The sequence below is a fragment of the Heterocephalus glaber genome, unplaced genomic scaffold, assembly GCF_053883595.1.
Source record: "Heterocephalus glaber isolate CG9 unplaced genomic scaffold, H.glaber_assembly_v1.0 deba00001600, whole genome shotgun sequence".
Classification (NCBI taxonomy): Eukaryota; Metazoa; Chordata; class Mammalia; order Rodentia; family Bathyergidae; genus Heterocephalus; species Heterocephalus glaber.
The window spans coordinates 7,126,355-7,145,007 of NW_028258372.1; the positions used below are offsets into that span (position 1 = coordinate 7,126,355).

The 18,653-nt window shown below is 38.1% G+C and overlaps 1 protein-coding gene and 1 pseudogene across 4 annotated transcripts in view; one reads left to right on the forward strand and one right to left on the reverse strand.

Moving 5' to 3' along the window:
• The window catches only part of Cnst (consortin, connexin sorting protein), a 102,859-nt gene that overhangs the window by 48,237 nt on the left and 35,969 nt on the right, over nt 1-18,653 (forward strand). For all 4 annotated transcript variants that reach the window (XM_021265501.2, XM_004853486.4, XM_021265502.2 and 1 more), the window contains exon 3: nt 5,311-5,501. In XM_021265501.2, the coding sequence (XP_021121160.1) occupies nt 5,311-5,501 (191 nt within the window). The remainder of the gene's footprint in view (nt 1-5,310; nt 5,502-18,653) is intronic.
• On the reverse strand, nt 17,310-18,336 carry LOC106010064 (ribosome biogenesis protein BRX1 homolog pseudogene; annotated as a pseudogene).

The following is an 18,653-nucleotide window of genomic DNA, read 5'->3' on the forward strand; positions in this document are numbered from 1 at the left end:
GAGCACTTACCTAGCATGTGTGAGCCCTGGGTTGGATCCTCACCACTGCACTGCGCTGCACAAAACAAACAGACCAAGTTTGTGGACTGTTTTGTAGTGCTAAAAAGAAAGGAGCTGTCAAAGCATGAAAAGATATGGAGAAAACTTAAAAATGCTTATTAGGAAAAAAAAAAGCTTATTAGGAAGTAAAAGAGGCAGACATGAAAAGACTGCATACTATATGTTACTGTATGGAAAATCAAACAAGTTCATGTTCAAACAAATATTGGTAAATAATAAACTAAGCATTCTAACAGAGCTCTTATAATTCCTATTATTCACAGTGACTTTAAGAATGCAAGCTTGGGGCCAGGGATTTAGCTTAGTGGTTCCACTGCCTCCCTCGAAAGCACAAGGACCAGAGTTTGATCCCCGGTACCAAAAAAAAAAAGAATACAAGCTTTATTAGCTTTATCCTCTCCTCTGAATGTTTTTCTTCAAATTAAAAAAATGTAGTGTCACAGTTTTTACCAACTTTGTGACCTTTTTCATTCAAGTGATACATCTTTTTTCAGGCTGAGACTTGGGAGTGCCTCTGCTTTTGTGCACTATCTCCTTTAATCCTCAGACCTCACCAGGCAGATGTTATTCTCCCCGTGCTAACCGAGGAAAAAAACTAAAGAATCAAAGAGATTAGATAACATGCCAGCAGTTTGGAAAATAAGTCATGGAAACAGACTTAATTTTTATATCCTTCTAACTCTTTGGCAATAGATACTTTTCAAATGTAAATTCTTTAACCCATTATTGTTACGAAACCTGTAAGAGCATAGTTTTAGTAGTTTACAATTCTATGTAGGTAGGATATGTTTAAATGTTGATTTCTTATTTTGTATGGATTTGAGTTAAAGTATACATTGTTATTTGTAATGTGTGTAACAATTTATATGGTTATTGAAACCTGAGAGTTTTATTCCTAAAAGCTTGGTAGAGCTACAAAACAACAATTTACTCTTTGGTATGCAATGTTGTAGACCTTTTCTTGAAAAACCATTCAGTTTATTTTCTCCAACTGAAAAATCTAATATGGGGCCGGGGGTTTAGCTCAGTGGTGCTGCTGCCTGCCTCGCAAGCGCAAGGTCCTGAGTTCGATCCCCGGTACAAAAAAACCAAAAAATCTAATATGCCACTCTTAATGCAATCCATAATCTAGGCAGTTGGGGAACTAGAAGATATTTGCGTTAAAGGGTAACCTTGCCTTAAGTGTTCTTCCCCCCTCTTTTTTTTTTGACTATTGGGAATTAAACCCGGGACCTTCATACTGAGCTATATTCCCAGTTTTTTCTTTTTTCTTTTGAAACAGTGGCTAAATCGCCTAAGCTGGGCTTGAATTTGCAATCCTCCTACCTCAGCTTCCTGTCAATTTTTTCTTTTGTTTTTTGGGTACCGGGGATCAAACTTGGGACCTTGCGTTTGCGAGGCAGGCTCTGGAACCACTGAGCTAAATCCCCGGCCCTTCCTGTCAATTTTTAAAAATAATTGCTCAGGCTCATTCACTGTGATGTTCTATATTTTTGTGTTTTGTTTCCTTTCTTCTTCTTCCATGCAGGGCATGGAGCACAGGGCCTCACGCATACTCAGGAAGCACACTAGCACTGTGCCACTGAGATACACCCTGAACCCTTTTATTTCCCAATTCCCCAAATTTCTATGGAGATTCTGAATGTTTTAGATGGTCAGATCTACGAGGGTCTTGAGAGCTCATCTGGCTAGACCCTTCAGTTTCTATAAGGAAACTGTAGCATAATGAATAAAATCTAATCCAAGCTCCTTTGGAAAATAAATGTAATATTAATTTTCTAGCTCTTGCTCTAGTGCCCTTTGATTTATCTTGCGTACTGTATTCCAGCAAGGAACATTAATTATCTCAAGAGGTGAGGTAGTGTTTTGAGTAATCTATCTCTGAAGTTCATGATCTCTAAGCCCTGGCAGGAACAGTAATTCTTTTGTGTTATTAGTCTTGTATGTTTTGCTGACCTCTTGACTGATCCAGAATGACCTATGTGAGGCTCCCTTCACTTTGCATGTTCTGATTGCCTGTCTTAGTCTTCTATTGCTCTTAGAATCCTTAGGCCTCTGTGTGCTTTGAGGTCTCCTACTGGCTGTGTTTTATGTTTAATGGTTTTCTCTCTGTTGAAGTTTCTTTGACTATGTAATTCTATTTACCAATATACTGCATATTTATAAATTGTATATATCAATAACATTGATTATTAAAGTAATTTAGAAAATGGTTGTAGCAGAAAAATGGGCCATTAGGAATCTATACCAACCAAATACTTGAGGTAATCACAATGTACGTTTCTATTTCCATTATTTAGGATCCTTTTTTTGACTGCCTTTTGAAAAGAGTCACCAATTCTGTCCTTTTTCTATACCTCTGAGTATCGTTCCTTTCTGGTAATAGTCCTTGATGGCTTTATTTAAATCCCTTTTACTGAAAAATGAGCATTACAAAATTTCAGCCTCAGCCAGGTGTGGTGGTGCACACCTGTGATTCCAGCACTCTGGAGACTGAGACAAAAGGATTGCAAGTTTGAGCCCAGCCTGGGCAATTTTGCAAGTTAGTGTGACCCTGTCTTGAAATTTTAAAAGGGCTGGGAATGTGGGTCAGTGTGAAGGCCCTAGGTTCATTTCCCAGTACTACACACACATGTGCATGTGGATGCACACACAGATAAATTTCAGCCTTTTTTTACATCATGGAGTAATATTTTGGTAACTATATGAGAACAATTTAATCAAGAAAAAAACAGCGTATGAGAAGGTGGCTTTGTTTTAGTCGGTATGAGATTAAATAAACGTCTTGGGCTTACTACTTTGGGAAATAAAGGAGGAAAACACTGGTTTTATTTCTTTCTAGTTTTCTACAGAAAGTTCCTGTTCCCACATTGTCACCCTTTTGGTTCTGTTACCACGTGATTAGAATATTAGAAAGAAAGAGAATCTCTGTTTTTTTTTATAAATACTACCCCTGCAATATCACAAATGTGCAGAGGACTGTAATACTGATTATGCCTATAGCAGGCTGTGAAGAGTTAACCCCACAATTGGCTTGTTTGGAGAAGGGAGTCTGGCTGAAGCCAACGTGCCCAAGTCAAGTAACTTGCACTCAAATTCCACTCCCACAACGAAAACCTTGTGACTTAGAAGGACAGTGTTCTAATTACAACCATACATTTTGTCTCTTCTGTTCCTGATTCGAGAATGCTTTGTCTTGTCCTTTATGTCCTTGTTTACATTAATTTTTATAGAAACTGCACATAGCTTGCCTTTGCCCCAATTGATTGCCAATAAAAGTCAGTGCCTGGGACTGGCCAGCATCTTTGGCAGTTGCCCCGGCATTGGTCGTCCTGGCACCCCACTTTTTATCTCTTAGTTCGGTCTCTTGGTTTATTTTTTTTCCTAAGGCCTGCATCGTATACTGGGCAGGTGGGGACTGGAACCTAACTGCAGGGTCACTAGAAACAAGCCATCATTGGGTCTTGCCTATCTAGAGACCAACTGACATAAAATTGGCAGAAGAGAACTCTCAAAATATAAGTAATCACTGTAGGCGATTTTTTTAAAGAAGTACAACATTTGGAACTTTAGTGCTAAGGACACTGTGCCATTTATAAGTGAGATGACATTATACCTAAATTAACTCCTGTGCTGCAGAAATGATGAGTACTGAAAAGGAGACTTTACACCAACTATTATAATGAGATCCAGCATAATATGAGGCCACATACAGAGGTTAGAGGAAAGTAATTTGACTTTAGGCTCATGCAACATGGAAAGATACAGATTTTATTAGGATAGAATATAAATAGGCATAGATCAGAGAAATATTGTAGCTTTTAGAATCTGTAATTGATTAGAAAAACACAGAATATTTAGAAGATAAGAATGGACCAGTGTTGCCAGAGCAGTGGGTTTATTTGGAATGCCAAAGAAGTCAAACTCTGGGCCCACTGTAGAGGAAGGGGCAACTGGATCGTGGTACAGACCACACTGTGCTACGAAGAAAAGTCCTACAAACATGTAAATACCAAATAGTTTCTCTGGTGTGAAAAACTAAAAGTGTAAGTAAGGATCAAAATGTATAATTGATATTGAAATAGGAAGAAAAAGTCTAAAGGAGTAGGGGAAGTGGGAGGGAGTAGGGGAAAGGAAAGAAGGGAAAAGGAAAAAACATGATAAAAGGAAAAAATGGAAACAGAGTCTTTGTAAATAGGGAAGGGTGGAGGGGGTGAAGGGAGGGCAGGGGAATGGGGAAAAAAGAACCAAGATACATCATGTAAAAGTACAGGATCCCAATGATGAGTGTAACTGTATTGTATACCTAAAATGTACCAATAAATTTAATTAGAAAAAAAAAGAAAGGAAAAGTCCTAGCTGAGGCCGCCTACCTGAAGGCAGATAGCTTATTTAACGTGAACATGAAAATTAAAACTGGTATTGAGATTTCAGTGAAAGGTGAATTATAATTGATAAGATTGAATTTTTTTTTTTTAATTTTTTATTTTTTGGGGGGGTGGGTACCGGGGATCAAACTTGCGACCTTGCATTTTTGAGGCAGGCGGCGGAACCACTGAGCTAAATCCCTGGCCCGAATTTTTAAAATTTGATGCATTTCAGGAGCTGTAGGTTAAACATTTGTTTATCACTGATTTTTCAGAAGTTTGCATTACTTTTTTTGTTGTTGTTGTACTGGAGCTCAAACTCAGGACCTTGAGCTTGCAAGGCAGGCACAGCACCACTGAGCTAAATCCCCGGCCCCTGCATTGCTTCTTTTTACTAGGAAAAATGTTTTGCTGGCAGTTAACTCTGGCATCTGAATTCCACCACTCTCTTGGGATTCCAAGGATCTTATCAGACCAGAGTTTAAGAGAAAAGTATTACTTCTTTACCTTCTTCATGGGATATCACCTTTACCTTCCTATTCAGTTCTGTTTTCTTTGGGGCAAGCAAGAACTTTAGATTATAGCTAATCTAGTTTTCCTTAGGGAAAATCAAGTTTTGGTCAAGTTTTAACCTACTTACTGTTATTTCATTAATATTCTTAATTACAATTCTATAGTAATGATTCATATGTTTGCTAGTGGCACTAGTAAGATGTCAGCACAGTCTGAATTTAATGAAGATAATAACTTGTGATTTCTAGGGCTTTCTTTCCTAAGATTTGTTTTGTTTGAAAATTTTATGATTAACAAGTATAGTTGTTTTGAAGTATTCCACCATAATAGGAGTTTATTCTAATGCAGGTATTTTCTTTACTTTCCTCAGATTATGCATCTTTAATACAAGAAAAGATACTAAGTACAGCCACACATGCTGTTGGTGATGAAGAGACTGCCAAAGTCAATGCTAATGATCAACCAGAAGCCCCAAAGCTAGCTCTGCAGTCTCTGTTCTCACTCATACGAGGTGAAGTTGAGCAGTTGGATTCAAGAGCACTTCCCCTTTGCCTTCACCAGGTACTACATTAAACCCTCCACTTTCAGCCTCACTGAAACTCTGGTACCAGTATTTGGAATCCTCTAAAATCCAAATCGTCTGAAGTCATCTGAAATTCATAAAGAATCCCGAAACTGTTTCTATCCCATCCATTGTTGGTGAGTTCAGGAGATGACTACCCTGGACCAGTGGCTGTGGAAAATTTGACATAGTACTAAACTGATGGCCATACCTTGGCCTTAGAGAATCAATAAGTTTGGATAATAAATAGCGCATTCCTTTTCTTCGGTGTACAGATAGGAGACTGAGTAGCAAGAGCTTAGTAAGCACTAACTGTGTGCCAAAAACAATGCTAGACACTGGGGAAACAAGATGATGAACAGGGTGTGTCCTTAAGAGAGCCACTGTGGAGTAGGAGAAACCACGATATAAATCCATGAGTGTTGAATTCTGTAGGAAGAGTCAGGAGACATCTGTTTAGGGTTCAGTGGCATGAAATGGAAGGTGAACTTTGTCCTGTAAGCTTGAGGGAAGAGAAGATGGCTCTTGGGTTGTACAGGATGACTAGATGCTCACCATACAGCACAGGGAGCTAGTACCTGAATAGATGTCTGGAACAGACATTGTTGGAGATTAAGAAGCAAAGAGACAAGAGTCAAGATTCCATAGCTCGTGACCTGAAGGCCTTGGGCTGAGGACCTGGGAATTTTAATGATGAGAATTTTTCTGAATAAAAACTTAGTATCACTGAGCTATACCCCCAGCTCCTCAGATCCCAATCTGAATTTTAGAAACAATTTTTCCAGCTGGGTGTGGTAGCACATACCTTTAATGCTAGTATTCTGGGAGACTGAGGCAGGAGGGTTGCGGGTTACTTAGTGATTTAGTGAGACTTTATCTCAAAATTTAAAAAAAAAAATCATAAAAGTGTAGGAGATGTAGCTCAGTGCCCAGGACCTTAAAAAAAAAAGTCTAACTCTTCAGTGATGGGAAGACAAGGGGAAGATGGTGAGCCTGGCGCCTGGAGAGTGGGAGGCCTTCAGCACAGTAAAATAAGAAGCCTTATCCTAAGAGCTAATTCAGGAACAGTTAAAGCTGCATTTGTAAGACGCGTTTTATTTCCACTTAAAATGAAAATAATTTGTACTTGAGAATAAAGATCAACTTTTTTATTTCACCCAGTTCTGTTTCATTTTGATTTTTGCAACAAACAGTGAGTAATTTTTAATTTTTAAAAAGCAAAATAGCATGTGATCCAAAGCAGGAAAATGTATAATTTTACAAACTTACATTACCTCCTTGGTGGGCCCGAGGAATGCCATTGAGAGAACGTACAGTGCTGTTGGTTACTGAACTGCCATAGTTTAGGCGCAGCAGTACCTGGGCAGCCTGCTGAACACTTTTGTCTGCAAACAGAATTGTTTACAAACAGAAGTGTTTGTGAACTGAGGTATTACTATAATCTGCAGGCCTGATCAAGATCATTATCAACTCCCTGCCTAAAAATGTGATTTTTTTTTAAGACTAGCTCTGTTTCTGCCAGTAAAAAGAACATTCTTACCTCTTATTTAACAATAGCTTAGTGATATAAGCTACTTAAAAAGATTTGTCTGTACTTGCTATTTCTCTCCTTTCTTTTAAACGTCCTTTCCCAATTCTTCATTGAATTTCTACAGAAGAGCTTAAGAAATAGGAAAATCCTCCATAAACCCTTCACCTAGATTTGGTAATTACTGCATTTTGCCAAATTTGCTTTCTTTCTTTGTCGCTTACTCTTTTACATATTTTTCTCACAATTAAGCAGTAGGTATTGTATCAATTAATCTTCAAATATTTGTACAAGTCTCACTCAAGAATTGAGATAGCTGGGTGTGGTGGTGCATGCCTATAATCCCAGCACTGGGGAGGTTGAGGCAGGAGGATTGCAGAGAGTTTGAAGCCTTCCTGGGCTACATAGTGAGTTCAAGGCCAGCCTGAACTGCATCGTAAAACCCTGTCTCAACAAACAAACAAACAAAAAGAAAGAAATCGACTGGGGATCAGCAAGGGGTCACTCAGGAGTCACTCGGGACTTCCAGACACTCAGACATTGGGGTGTCAGGACTTAGCTGATGGCTGCCTTCTTCACACAAAAATGCAAAATATCCTGTCATCTCCCAAGGACCGCGTAAATCAGGGAGGGGTGGAGGTATATTTCATTCATTTGACATCCTAGTACATCATGTGCCTTTTACCTGGATTCGCCAGCTGACATTTTATCAAATTTGTGTGTTCTCCTGTTTGCCATCTTGATCACATGCACACATATTTACCCAACACCCACATATACCTTTTGTTTGTTTGTTTTTGGTACAAAGATCAAACTCACGACCTTGGGCTTACAAGGCAAGTGTGGTGTCACTGAGCTAAATCCCCAGCCCCCACACATACCTTTTTTACTAAAATATTTTAAAGTAATTTGCAAGCACTATATCACTTCACCTTTAAATATTTGCACATATTTGTCCCAAGAGAAATGAGTTTCCTGTAACCTGCAAAGCCATTAGCAAACCTAAGAAATTAGACATTGATAAATAATATTATTTAATATTCAGCTCCTATTCAGATTTCTCTAAGGTTGTTTCACATATGCTGTTACAGCTGTGTACCGCCTAGCCCAGGATCCAGTGAAAAGAGGCATTTGATCTTGCATCTGATTGTCAAGATTCTTTAATCTTTGCAATCCAGAACAGTCTACTGTGTTTGGGGTTTTTTTTTTTTTTTCCTCTTTTTAACTTTCATAGTATACTATACTTATGGATAGGGCAAGAATTCTTCTAGAACGTCTCAATTAGGATTTGTCCGACGATTTCTTCTTGATTTTATTTGGTTAAAACACTTTGGACAAGAATTCTACTTTATATTCCATGCCAGCTTCTCCCTTGACTTCACTCTAACCTGGCTTCTGTCCCCACTACTTGACAACAGTTCTGTTATGAAGATTACCAGTAATCTCCATGCTGTCAACCAGTGCTTAGTGTTCAGTTCAGTTTTCATCTTAACTGAAGCCATTAGACACCTTGACAGATTGAGTACAGAATCTATTTTCAAGCATTTTCTTTTGTTCTTGTTGCTGGGGATTGAACCCCGTGCCACATAATTGCTGAGCTACAGGTCCAGCTCCCTTCAATCCAATCCAATCCTTTTCTTTCTCTTTTTTTTTTTGTGGGTTCAATTTTGTGAATTGAACCCAGTGCTTTGCACATGTTGGGTAAGTACTCTACTAGTGGCCTACATCACTAGCCGTTTTTGAGACAGAATCTTGCTAAGTTTACCCAAGCTGGTCTCAAACTTGTGATCTTCCTGCTTCAGCCTCCTGACTTGCTGGAATTACAGCCATGCCTGGCTGAAACATTTTCTTGATTTGCTTTTTAGGACCACTCATTCTTGGCTTTTACCTCTTCACTATCCAGGCCTTCTCAGGCTTATCTGCTGAGTTATCATATTTCATTCATTTTTCACATTAAAGTACTTCAGGGTTCAGTTCTTGAATTTTTTCTCATTCTACTCTAACTTTGTAGGTGATTTCATCCCATCTGGTATGTTTCACCCAATTTTTCCCCCCTGGACTCCAGTTTAACTATCCTCAGCATTTCAAATATAAGATGTACAAAATGGAACTTTGATTTTTCTCCCAAATATGTTGCTTTTCTAGTCTTCCCTCCTTTTGTTAATTGCCAACCCCATTCCTACAGTTGTTGAGGCCAGAAACTTTGAAGTCATCCTTTACTTATTTTTTTCCACATCTAAATCCAATCCATTAGTAAATCCTACAGATATACTTTGAAGTATACTCGTAATCTGACTCCTTTTTATCTTTCATTGCCACCATCTCAGTACAAGACAGCATCCAATATCAACTGGATTCTTGTAATAAATCCTTGCTGTTGAAACCTCTCTACCTTCACTCTTATGTCCATTTAGTGTTCCCCTCTCTAACTGATAGTCACTGTAATCGAGATAAAGCATAAAGGAGATCATGTGACTTCATCATGTAGCACTCTGCAAAGGTTCACGTTCTCATTCATAGTAAAAGCCAAAATCCTTACCTTGGCCTGCAAGACCATGTGTGATCTGGCTGTGGTACCTCTTAGACTTTAATGTCTAAAACCTTTCTCCCCATGCACTTATCTCCAAGGATACTGACTGGTCTAACAGTCTTCAGATATACCAAGAATATTCCTATTTTGGAATCTTTTGTATTTCTTCTCTACGCTTTCTAGGAAACTACTAGAGGATTACAGGATGTACTCCAGCAAAATAAGGGAGTAAAACCAAGCGACAGGAAAGTGAAGCTTCTACTCAGGAGTGAGGTGAAGGGAATCTCGAGGTGAAGAGAGATGTTAGGACAATAATTGTATCTCAAGAAGAGGGTAACCAGTCCTGTTTGGAGAATATCAGAAGAATCTTGGGAGAGACTTTTCCAACATTTTCTTGCTTCTGTATGCTGTCTGAGTACTGTATACTGAGAGAAGATTAGACTCTTGGTGGAGTGTTTGCAGTTGTATGAGTGAGAAGTACATGAAGAACAATCCAAAAAAAGAAAAAAGAAAGGGAAAAGACAGTGAAGTTGCAGTTAGGTAGGAGTTGAAAGCTTTTTGTCTGTGGGAGTGGGTGGCACATGTGTATAATCCCAGTACCCAGGAGGCCCAGGCAGGAAGATTGCCATGAGTTTCAGGCCAGCCTGGACTATATAGTGAGTTCAAGGCCAGCCTGAGCTGTATAGTAAGACCCTGCCTCAAAAAAAAAAGAAAAAGGGAAGTTGTTTCTTTGTTTTTGTGGTACTGAGGATCAAACACAGGGCTTTACACAGTGCCACATCCCCAGCCATTTTTATTTTTTATTTTGAGACAGAATTTTGCTAAGTTGCCCGGGCTAATCTCAAACTGTAATCCTCCTGCTTCAGCCTCCCAAGGAGCTAGGATTACAGCATGTGCCATGGTACCCTGCTAGAGGAAGAAGTTCTGATGTGCTATTGTACAATAGGGTGACCACTGGATCGTGCACTCTGTATTTCAAAAATCTAGAAGAAAGAATTTATATTTTTATGTATCAGTTAAGAATTAATTTAAATTTTAAAAGGAAATTTTAAAAGCTGGGCATGCTGGTGGATGCCTATAATCCCAGCTACTCCAGATGCTGAGCAAGAGGATCAGAGGTTCCAGGCAAGCCTGGGCAACTTTGACAAGTACCTTTCTGTTCTTTCCATTGTCAATTACCTAGAAAGTGGAAACAATGATCTATGAATGCAGTACCTTTTTACTAGAGACCTAATAAGAATTAATGGGAACTGTTTTTGTTTTTGTTTTTGGTACCAGGGATCGAACTTGGGTCCTTGCACTTGCGCAGCAGGCAGTGAAACCACTGAGCTAAATACCTGGCCCAGTGGGAACTATTTTAAAAGTGTAAAATAAGCCAGGCATATATCTGTAATACCAGCACTCTGGGGGACTGAGATAGGAAAATGGAAAGTTCGAGCAATTTATTGACTTAGTGAGACCCTATCTAAAAGCAAAATATGAAAAGGGTTGACGATGAATGGATAAAGATGTGGGGTTTTTTACACAATGGAGTACTACTCTGCCATAAAGAAGGATAAAGTGGAGACATTTCTAGCTAAATGGATGCACCTTGAGACCATACTCTGTAAGTGAAATAAATCAGACATGTGTTTAAAAACCACATTGTCTCTTTGGTATGAGAAACCGAAAGTAGAAATAAGGACTAAAATGTATAATAGATACTGGGAAATGGGAAGAAAATGTTCAAATGGGAAGGGGAACAAAGGAGAGGGGAGGGGGAAAGGAAGGAAGGAACAGGAAAAAAAAGTTTAAAAAGAAGGAAAAAAAGCTTTTATACGGGGGGGGGGTGAGATGGGAAAAAGAGGCTGGAGGTATTGTGTACAGGTACAAATTTCCTGCAATGAGTGCTGTCATTATGTATGTCTAAAAGGTACCAATAAATATTTTGCTATTTTAAAAAATAGGGTTGAGGATGTAGCTTATTATGAAGGCCCTGGGCTCAACCCACAGTACTGCCAAAAAACAAACAAAAAAGGTGTAAAATACTTCTATGAAATATTCTGAATATTAAAACTGATTATGCAGATATTCATCAGTGAATATTTTTAGTTTTACACATCTGTTTATAAATGTTATATCTAAATAAAGATACAAGTTTTTAGAATCAATTTTTGTAGGTTTTTTGTTGGTGTGTTTCTTTTCTGCGGTTTTTTTTTGGACAGGGTCTGACTGTGTAGTTCAGGCTCACCATAAACTTACTGTGTAGCACAGACTGGCCTTGAACTCATGGCAATCCTCCTGCCTTAGCCTCCGAAGTGCTGGGATTACAGGAAGCCATTACCACATTTATCTACAATCAAAATTTTTTTTTTTTGTACCGGGATCAAACTCAGGACCTTGTGCTTGTGAGCCAGGCATGGTGCCACTGAGCTAAATCCCTGGCCCACAATCAATTTTTTAAAAAGAGATAAAGTCTCAGTATATTGCTTAAGCTGACTTCAAACTCATGAGCTCAAGCTATCCTCCTTCCTCGGCCGCGGATTAACTGGGACTACAGATACATGTTACCTTGCCAAATTCACAGAATTTTAAAATTTGAACATGCCTTAGAATGAATTTCATGTGACAGGCCTTTGCTGGGACTAGTTCTTGAGTCTGCATTTTTTTAAAAAATTAATTTTATTGGTACATTTTAGGTATACACTATAATGACATTCATCATTGGAAATTTGCACCTTTAGATAATCTCTCTTAGTTCTTATATTTTCCCCATTCCACTACCCTCCCTTCAACACCTCCACCCCTTCCTATTTACAAAGACTTTGTTTCCATTTTTTCATTTTCTCATATTAATTCCATTCCCTTCTTTCCTTTCCCCTACCCCTCCCACTTCCCCTTCCCCTTTGCCCTTTTTCTTTTCTTATTTTTTTGGTACCAGGGATCGAACTCAGGACCTTGCACTTGTGAGGCAGGCAGCAGAACGACTGAGCTAAATCCCTGGCCCCTACCCCTTTTCTTAATATTTCACATTATCAATTATACCTTTTAGTCCTTATTTGCACTTTCCCTCTCTCACACTGGAGAAACTATTCAGTATTTACACATGTGTGTCCTATTTATTTCACTGAAGAGTATCGCCTCAATGTGCATCCATTTAGCTATAAATGTCTAATTTCTCATTTTTATGGCTGAGTAGTACTCCATTTTATAAAAACAAAACTCACATTTTCTTTATTCAGTCTCCAGTTGATGGGCAGTTGGGCTGCTTCCAAGTTTTAGCTATTACAAACTGTGCTGCTATGAACATGGGTGCACATATATCACTGTGGTATGATTCTTTTAATTCTTTGGGGAAGATACCCAACAGGGGAATAGTGGGGTCAAATAAGACTTCCAGTCCTAGTTCTTTGAGCTGTCTTCATACTGATTTCCACAGTGGTTGCCTCAGTCTACACTCCCACCAGCAGTGGAGCAGGGTTCCTCTTTCCCCACAGCCCCACCACCATGTTATTGGTTGATATAATGATAGCAGCCATTCTTTTTGGGGTGAGATGGAATCTCAGCATTGTTTTTATCTGCATCTCTCTAATGACCAATGATGTTGAACATTTTTTCATATGTTTATTTGCCATTTCTACTTCTTTGTCTGAGAAATGTCTGTTCATTTCAGATGCCCATTTTCGGATTGGGTCTTTAAATTTGGGAGGTCTGAATTTTTTAAGTTCTTTATAGATTCTAGATAGTAGACCTTTGTCTGCGGAACAGCTGGTGAAATTTTTTTCCCACATTGTGGGTTGTCTTTTCACACTGTTGATGATTTCTCTTGCTGTGCAGAAACTTTTTTCCTTTTTTGGGGGGGGGGTGCCGGGGATCAAACTCGGGTCCTTGCGCTTACAAGGCAGGCTGCAGAACCACTGAGCTAAATCCTGGGCCCCAGAAACTTTTTAATAAGAAGAGATCCCACTAGTTGATTGTTTGTGCTAGTTCACAGGCAACTGAGGTTTTGTTCATAAAATCTTTTCCTACACCAATGTCTTCAAGAGTTCTACCTAACCTCTGTTCCAGCCGGTTCAGCATTTCTGTTTTAATATTTAGATCTTTCATCCATTTCGATTTTAGTTGAATGCATGGTGAGAGATATAGGTCTAGTTTTAATCTTTGGTAAGTTGAAACCCAGTTTTTCCAACACCATTTATTAAAGAGACTGTCTTTCGTCCAGTGAGGGTGTTTGGCTCCTTTGTCAAAGATGAGGTGGCTGAGTGTGTCTGGAGTTCTTTTTGCATCTTCTGATCTGTTCCACTGGTCCTCAGGTCTGTTTCTTTCCTAGTACCATGCTGTTTTTATTACAGTAGCTTTATAGCATAGTTTCGAGTTGGGGAATTGTGATACCCCCTACCTTATTTTTATTGCCTTGAATTGCTTTTGCTATTCTGGGTCTCTTCTTGTTCCAAATGAATTTTTGGATTGTTTTCTCAAGGTCCATGAAGTATGCTGCTGGGATTTCAATTGGGATTGCATTGAATCTATATAGCAATTTTGGAAGTATGGCCATTTTCACTCTGTTGATTCTTCCTACCCAGGAGCAAGGGATGTATTTTCATTTTCTGATATCCTTGTCAATCTCTCTTTTCAGAGTGCCATAGTTTTCAGAGAAGAGGTTTTTGATTTCTTTTGTTAGGTTGATTCGTAGGTATTTCAGTATTTTGGATACTATTGTGAAAAGTATTGTTTGCCCCGTTTCTGTCTCAGTGAGTCTGTTGATCATGTAGAGGAAAGCTGTTGATTTTTGTGTGTTGACCTTGTAACCAGCTACTTTACTGAATTTGGTTATTAAGTCTAGAAGACTTTTGGTGGAGTTCTTGAGGTCTTCTATACAGAGTATCATGTCATCTGCAAATAATGACAATTTGATGTCTTCATTTCCTAGCTTTATTCCTTTTATTTCTTTCTCTTGTGTAATTCCTGTGGCTAATGTTTCCAAGGCTATATTGAACAGGAGTGGTGATGGTGGACATCCTTGTCTTGTTCCTGATTTGAGTGTGAAGGATTTCAGTTTTTGACCATTCAGTATGATATTGGCTATTGGTTTTTCATAGATGGCTTTTATCAGATTGAGCTAGAGACCATCTATTCCAATTTTTTGTAGGGTTTTTATTATAAATGCATGTTGGATTTTGTCAAATGCTTTTTCTGCATCTATTGAGATGATCATATGGTTTTTGTCCTTGGCTCTGTTGATATAGTGTATTACATTGATTGATTTGCATATGTTGAACCATCCCTGCATGCTTGAGATGAATCCCACTTGGTCAGGGTGTATGATCTTTTGCATTCTATTTGCCATTTATGTTATTAGTGAGATTGTCCTATAGTTCTCTTTTTCGGTTGGGTGTTTCTCTGCTTTGGGGATCAAGGTGATGCTTGCTTCCAGGAATGAATTCAGGAGTATTGCTTCCCTTTCAATTTCATTGAAGAGTTTAAACAGTAGTGGCAGTAGTTCCTCTCTAAATGTCTTGTGGAATTTAGTGGTGAAACCGTCAGGACCCGGGCTTTTCTTAGTTGGTAAGTTTTTTATTACGTTTTCAATTTCATTGATTGATATTGGGTAGTTTAGAATTTTTAGGTCTTCTTTGTTCAACTTTGGTAATTCATATATATCTAGGAATCTGTCCATTTCTTCTTGTTTTCCATCTTATAGACATATAGCTTCTTGAAGTAGGTATTGATGATCCTCTGTATTTCTGCTGGGTCTGTTGTAATTTCACCCTTTTCATTCCTAATTGCATGGATTTGGGTCTTTTCTTTCCCTTTCCTGATCAGGTTGGCTAAGGGTTTGTCAATCTGGTTTATTCTTTCAAAGAAACAACTCTTGGCTTCATTGATTTTTTTTTTTTTGTATCCTTTTAGTCTCCGTTGCATTGATTTCTGCTCTGATCTTTCTAATTTCCTCCCTTGTATGAGCTTCAATTTTGTCCTGCTCTTCTTTTTCTAGAAGCTTGAGATTCAACATCAAGTTGTTTAATTGGGCTCACTCTGTTTTACTGGTATGAGTATTCACTTTTATGAATTTCCCTCGTAAGACTGCTTTCACTGTCCCGTAGATTCCGATATGTTGTATTGTCATTGTCATTTAATTGAAGGAACTGTCTGATTTCTTCTTTAATTTCCTCTGTGACCCATTGGTTATTCAGAAGTGTGTTGTTCACTTTATGTTTATGAAATTTTTGCGATTTCTTTTGCTATTGATCTCCAATTTCATTGCATGGTCTGATAATATACAGGGTATAACTTCAATTCCTTTGCACTTACTTAAATATGTTCTATGAGTGAGTATGTGGTCTGTTTTGGAGAACGACTCATGTGCAGCTGAAAAGAATGTGTATTTTGGTTTTGTGGGGTGGAACACTCTAAACATCCATTAAGTTCATTTGTTCAAGACTTTGATTGACTTCTAGTATTTCGTTGTTTATTTTTTGTCTAGTTGATCTATTTGTGACAGTGGAGTATTGAGGTCCCCTACTACTATTGTATTAGTGACTATTTGATTTTTCATGTCCATTAGTATTTGTTTATATAGTTGGGTACACAAGTGTTTGATGCATAGATATTTATGATTGTCATCTCTTCCTCTTGGATTTTTCCCTTTACAAGGATGTAGTGTCCTCCTTTGTCTCTCTTAATCAGTGTTGGTTTGAAGTCCACTTGATCTGCAACGAGGATAGCTACTTTTTTTCAGGTTCCTATCACATGAAGTATTGTTTTCTACACTTTAACTTTCAATCTATGAGTTTATTTTTGAATTAAGTGTGTTTCTTGTATGCAGCACATTGTTGGATCTTGCTTCTTGACCCATTCTGCCAGTCTATTTCTTTTGATTGGTGAATTGAGACCATTAACATTGATGGTTATAACTGATATGTATTAACTTATCATTGGCATGACTTTTTCTTTTTGTTGGATTCTCCCCGTTTGCATTTAATTTCCTATTGTACCCAAGGATTCATTCCGCTGGGCTTCCTGGGGTTGTGATCCTTGTTGTCTTTTCCTAGGATATTGTCTAACATTTTTTGGAGTGCTGGTTTGGTATTCATGAAGTTCCTCAGGTGCTCTTTGTCATGAAAGTATCTTATTTCTCCATCAATTTTGAAAGATAGTTTTGCAGGGCACAACAATCTGGGTTTGAGGCTGTTTTCCTTTAGGGCTTGAAATACATCCCTCCAAGCTCTTCTTGCCTTGAGAAGTCTACTGTGATTCTGACAGGCTTTCTGTTGTATGTGATTTGTTGCTTTTGTCTAACTGCTTGTAGAATTTTGTTTCTTCTGTTGGGTTCCTGGAATCTTAACAATTATATGCCTATGTGTAGTTTTTTTTTTGATCAAGGCTATTTGGAGTCCTATATGCCTCACTTATCTGTATGTCAAGTTCTTTTCGCATGCTTGGGAAGTTTTCTGCCATCACTTCTGTGAAGAGTTTTTTATGTTGTCTGCACTCTCTCCTGTTTCTTCACTAACTCTCATCAGTCCATCAGTCTTATGTTATTCTTCTTTGCATTGTGTAGCAACTGCTGGATTGATTTCTCATGTTCCCTTACTTTTTTTTTTTTTTTTTTTGTGATACAGTGCTTTTCTTAGAAAAAGAAAAACACCACTGATTTTAAGATTTTTTTTTCTTTCAAATGGCACACTAATTAAACATAAAGTAGTCCAGGATAATAGATGTATTTACACATTGAATACAAAATAAATATACAGTATTTGGAAAACTTAGTTATCCATTGATTCCTTTTACATTTCCACTGTTCTTCTGTTTCAGTTTTCTTTGCCTTTTGTAAATCCTTTTTTTCCTTGCTTTCAAATCGAATTTTGGCTCTGGCTTTACCCACTGTATTTCTATTGGTTTTTCCTCAGCTGGTGTAACAAAAACATCTTCAGTGGGATTGAGTGGAAGAACAGTCTTTGGCTTTCTTTCTCAGTTTCTGCACATTTTTTACTTGCTGTTTTTCTTTGTATTTTGTAGCTGTGATGGATCTTATGATACGCTGATGCATGTTTCGTGACTGGTAGTGAGGATTTTCATATAAAGTTGGTCCTCCAAAACAGTTGAGCATCTTCATCTATGACCTGAAAGTTCCAAAACCATATCCTATCATCCAAAATGGTGAAAGTAAATACATGGTCCACAAATGGCTGGCTTTTGGGATGATATTGTGGCGTACTAAAAATCTGAATTAAGAGTTCTTTTAACAAAGCATAATGTGGCACTTCATCAAAAGCAGGGTCAAAAGGCAAAATCAGCAGAGAACCTTTCAAACAGTTTCCAGTCATCTTCAGTTGTGCTAGGGTATGAATATTTTGAACAAGGAATTTGGTAGAGGGCCCACGAGGTGAATTCGAAAGCCAAATATAAAGATCTTGTTTTTTCTTATCTTCAAAATAAATGCATTTATTGCAGTTTTTCATGTCACAGACCTCATTAATCACAAATAATTTATCTTTACAATCCATTTTAGTATCTGCTTTAGAATGAGGCATCAATGTTCTCAAGTCTTGCATTAAATGTCTTGTTCTGAAATTCATTCCTCTGGAAGAAAAGATGAGAATCTGTTCCTGTTTTTCCACTTGCCCTTGCAAACGGGCCCTGGGATACAGTCCTTCTCTGCTTCCTCTATCTCTTCTGGCACAGCCAATGACTTAGCTAGAGGCTTGGCATCTTTTTTGTTTCTTTTTGGCTTCGTTGAAATCGCCAAGTCCACACGCTGCTTCCTCTTGGTTGCCGCCATCTTGCCTCACCACCTTCCCTCTTCCCTTACAATTTTAAAGAAATTTTTCTTTTCCTGGTCACTAATTGCAGTCTTATCTTCTATATCTGAGATTCTGTCCTCACTCATTCTGTTGCATAAACTTTCAGTGGAGTTTTTAATCTCCTAGAAATCTGTTTGCATCTGTTTTATGGATTCCATTTGTTTCCTATGTTGGGATTCCGTCATGTTCCTCAGCTCCTTTATTTTTTATTTGTGTCTTCTGTAGATTTATTAAAAATGTCTTGGACTATAGGCACAATCTCTGCTGTTATCTGAGAAATTATTTCTTTTTTTTTTTTTTTTTGGTACCA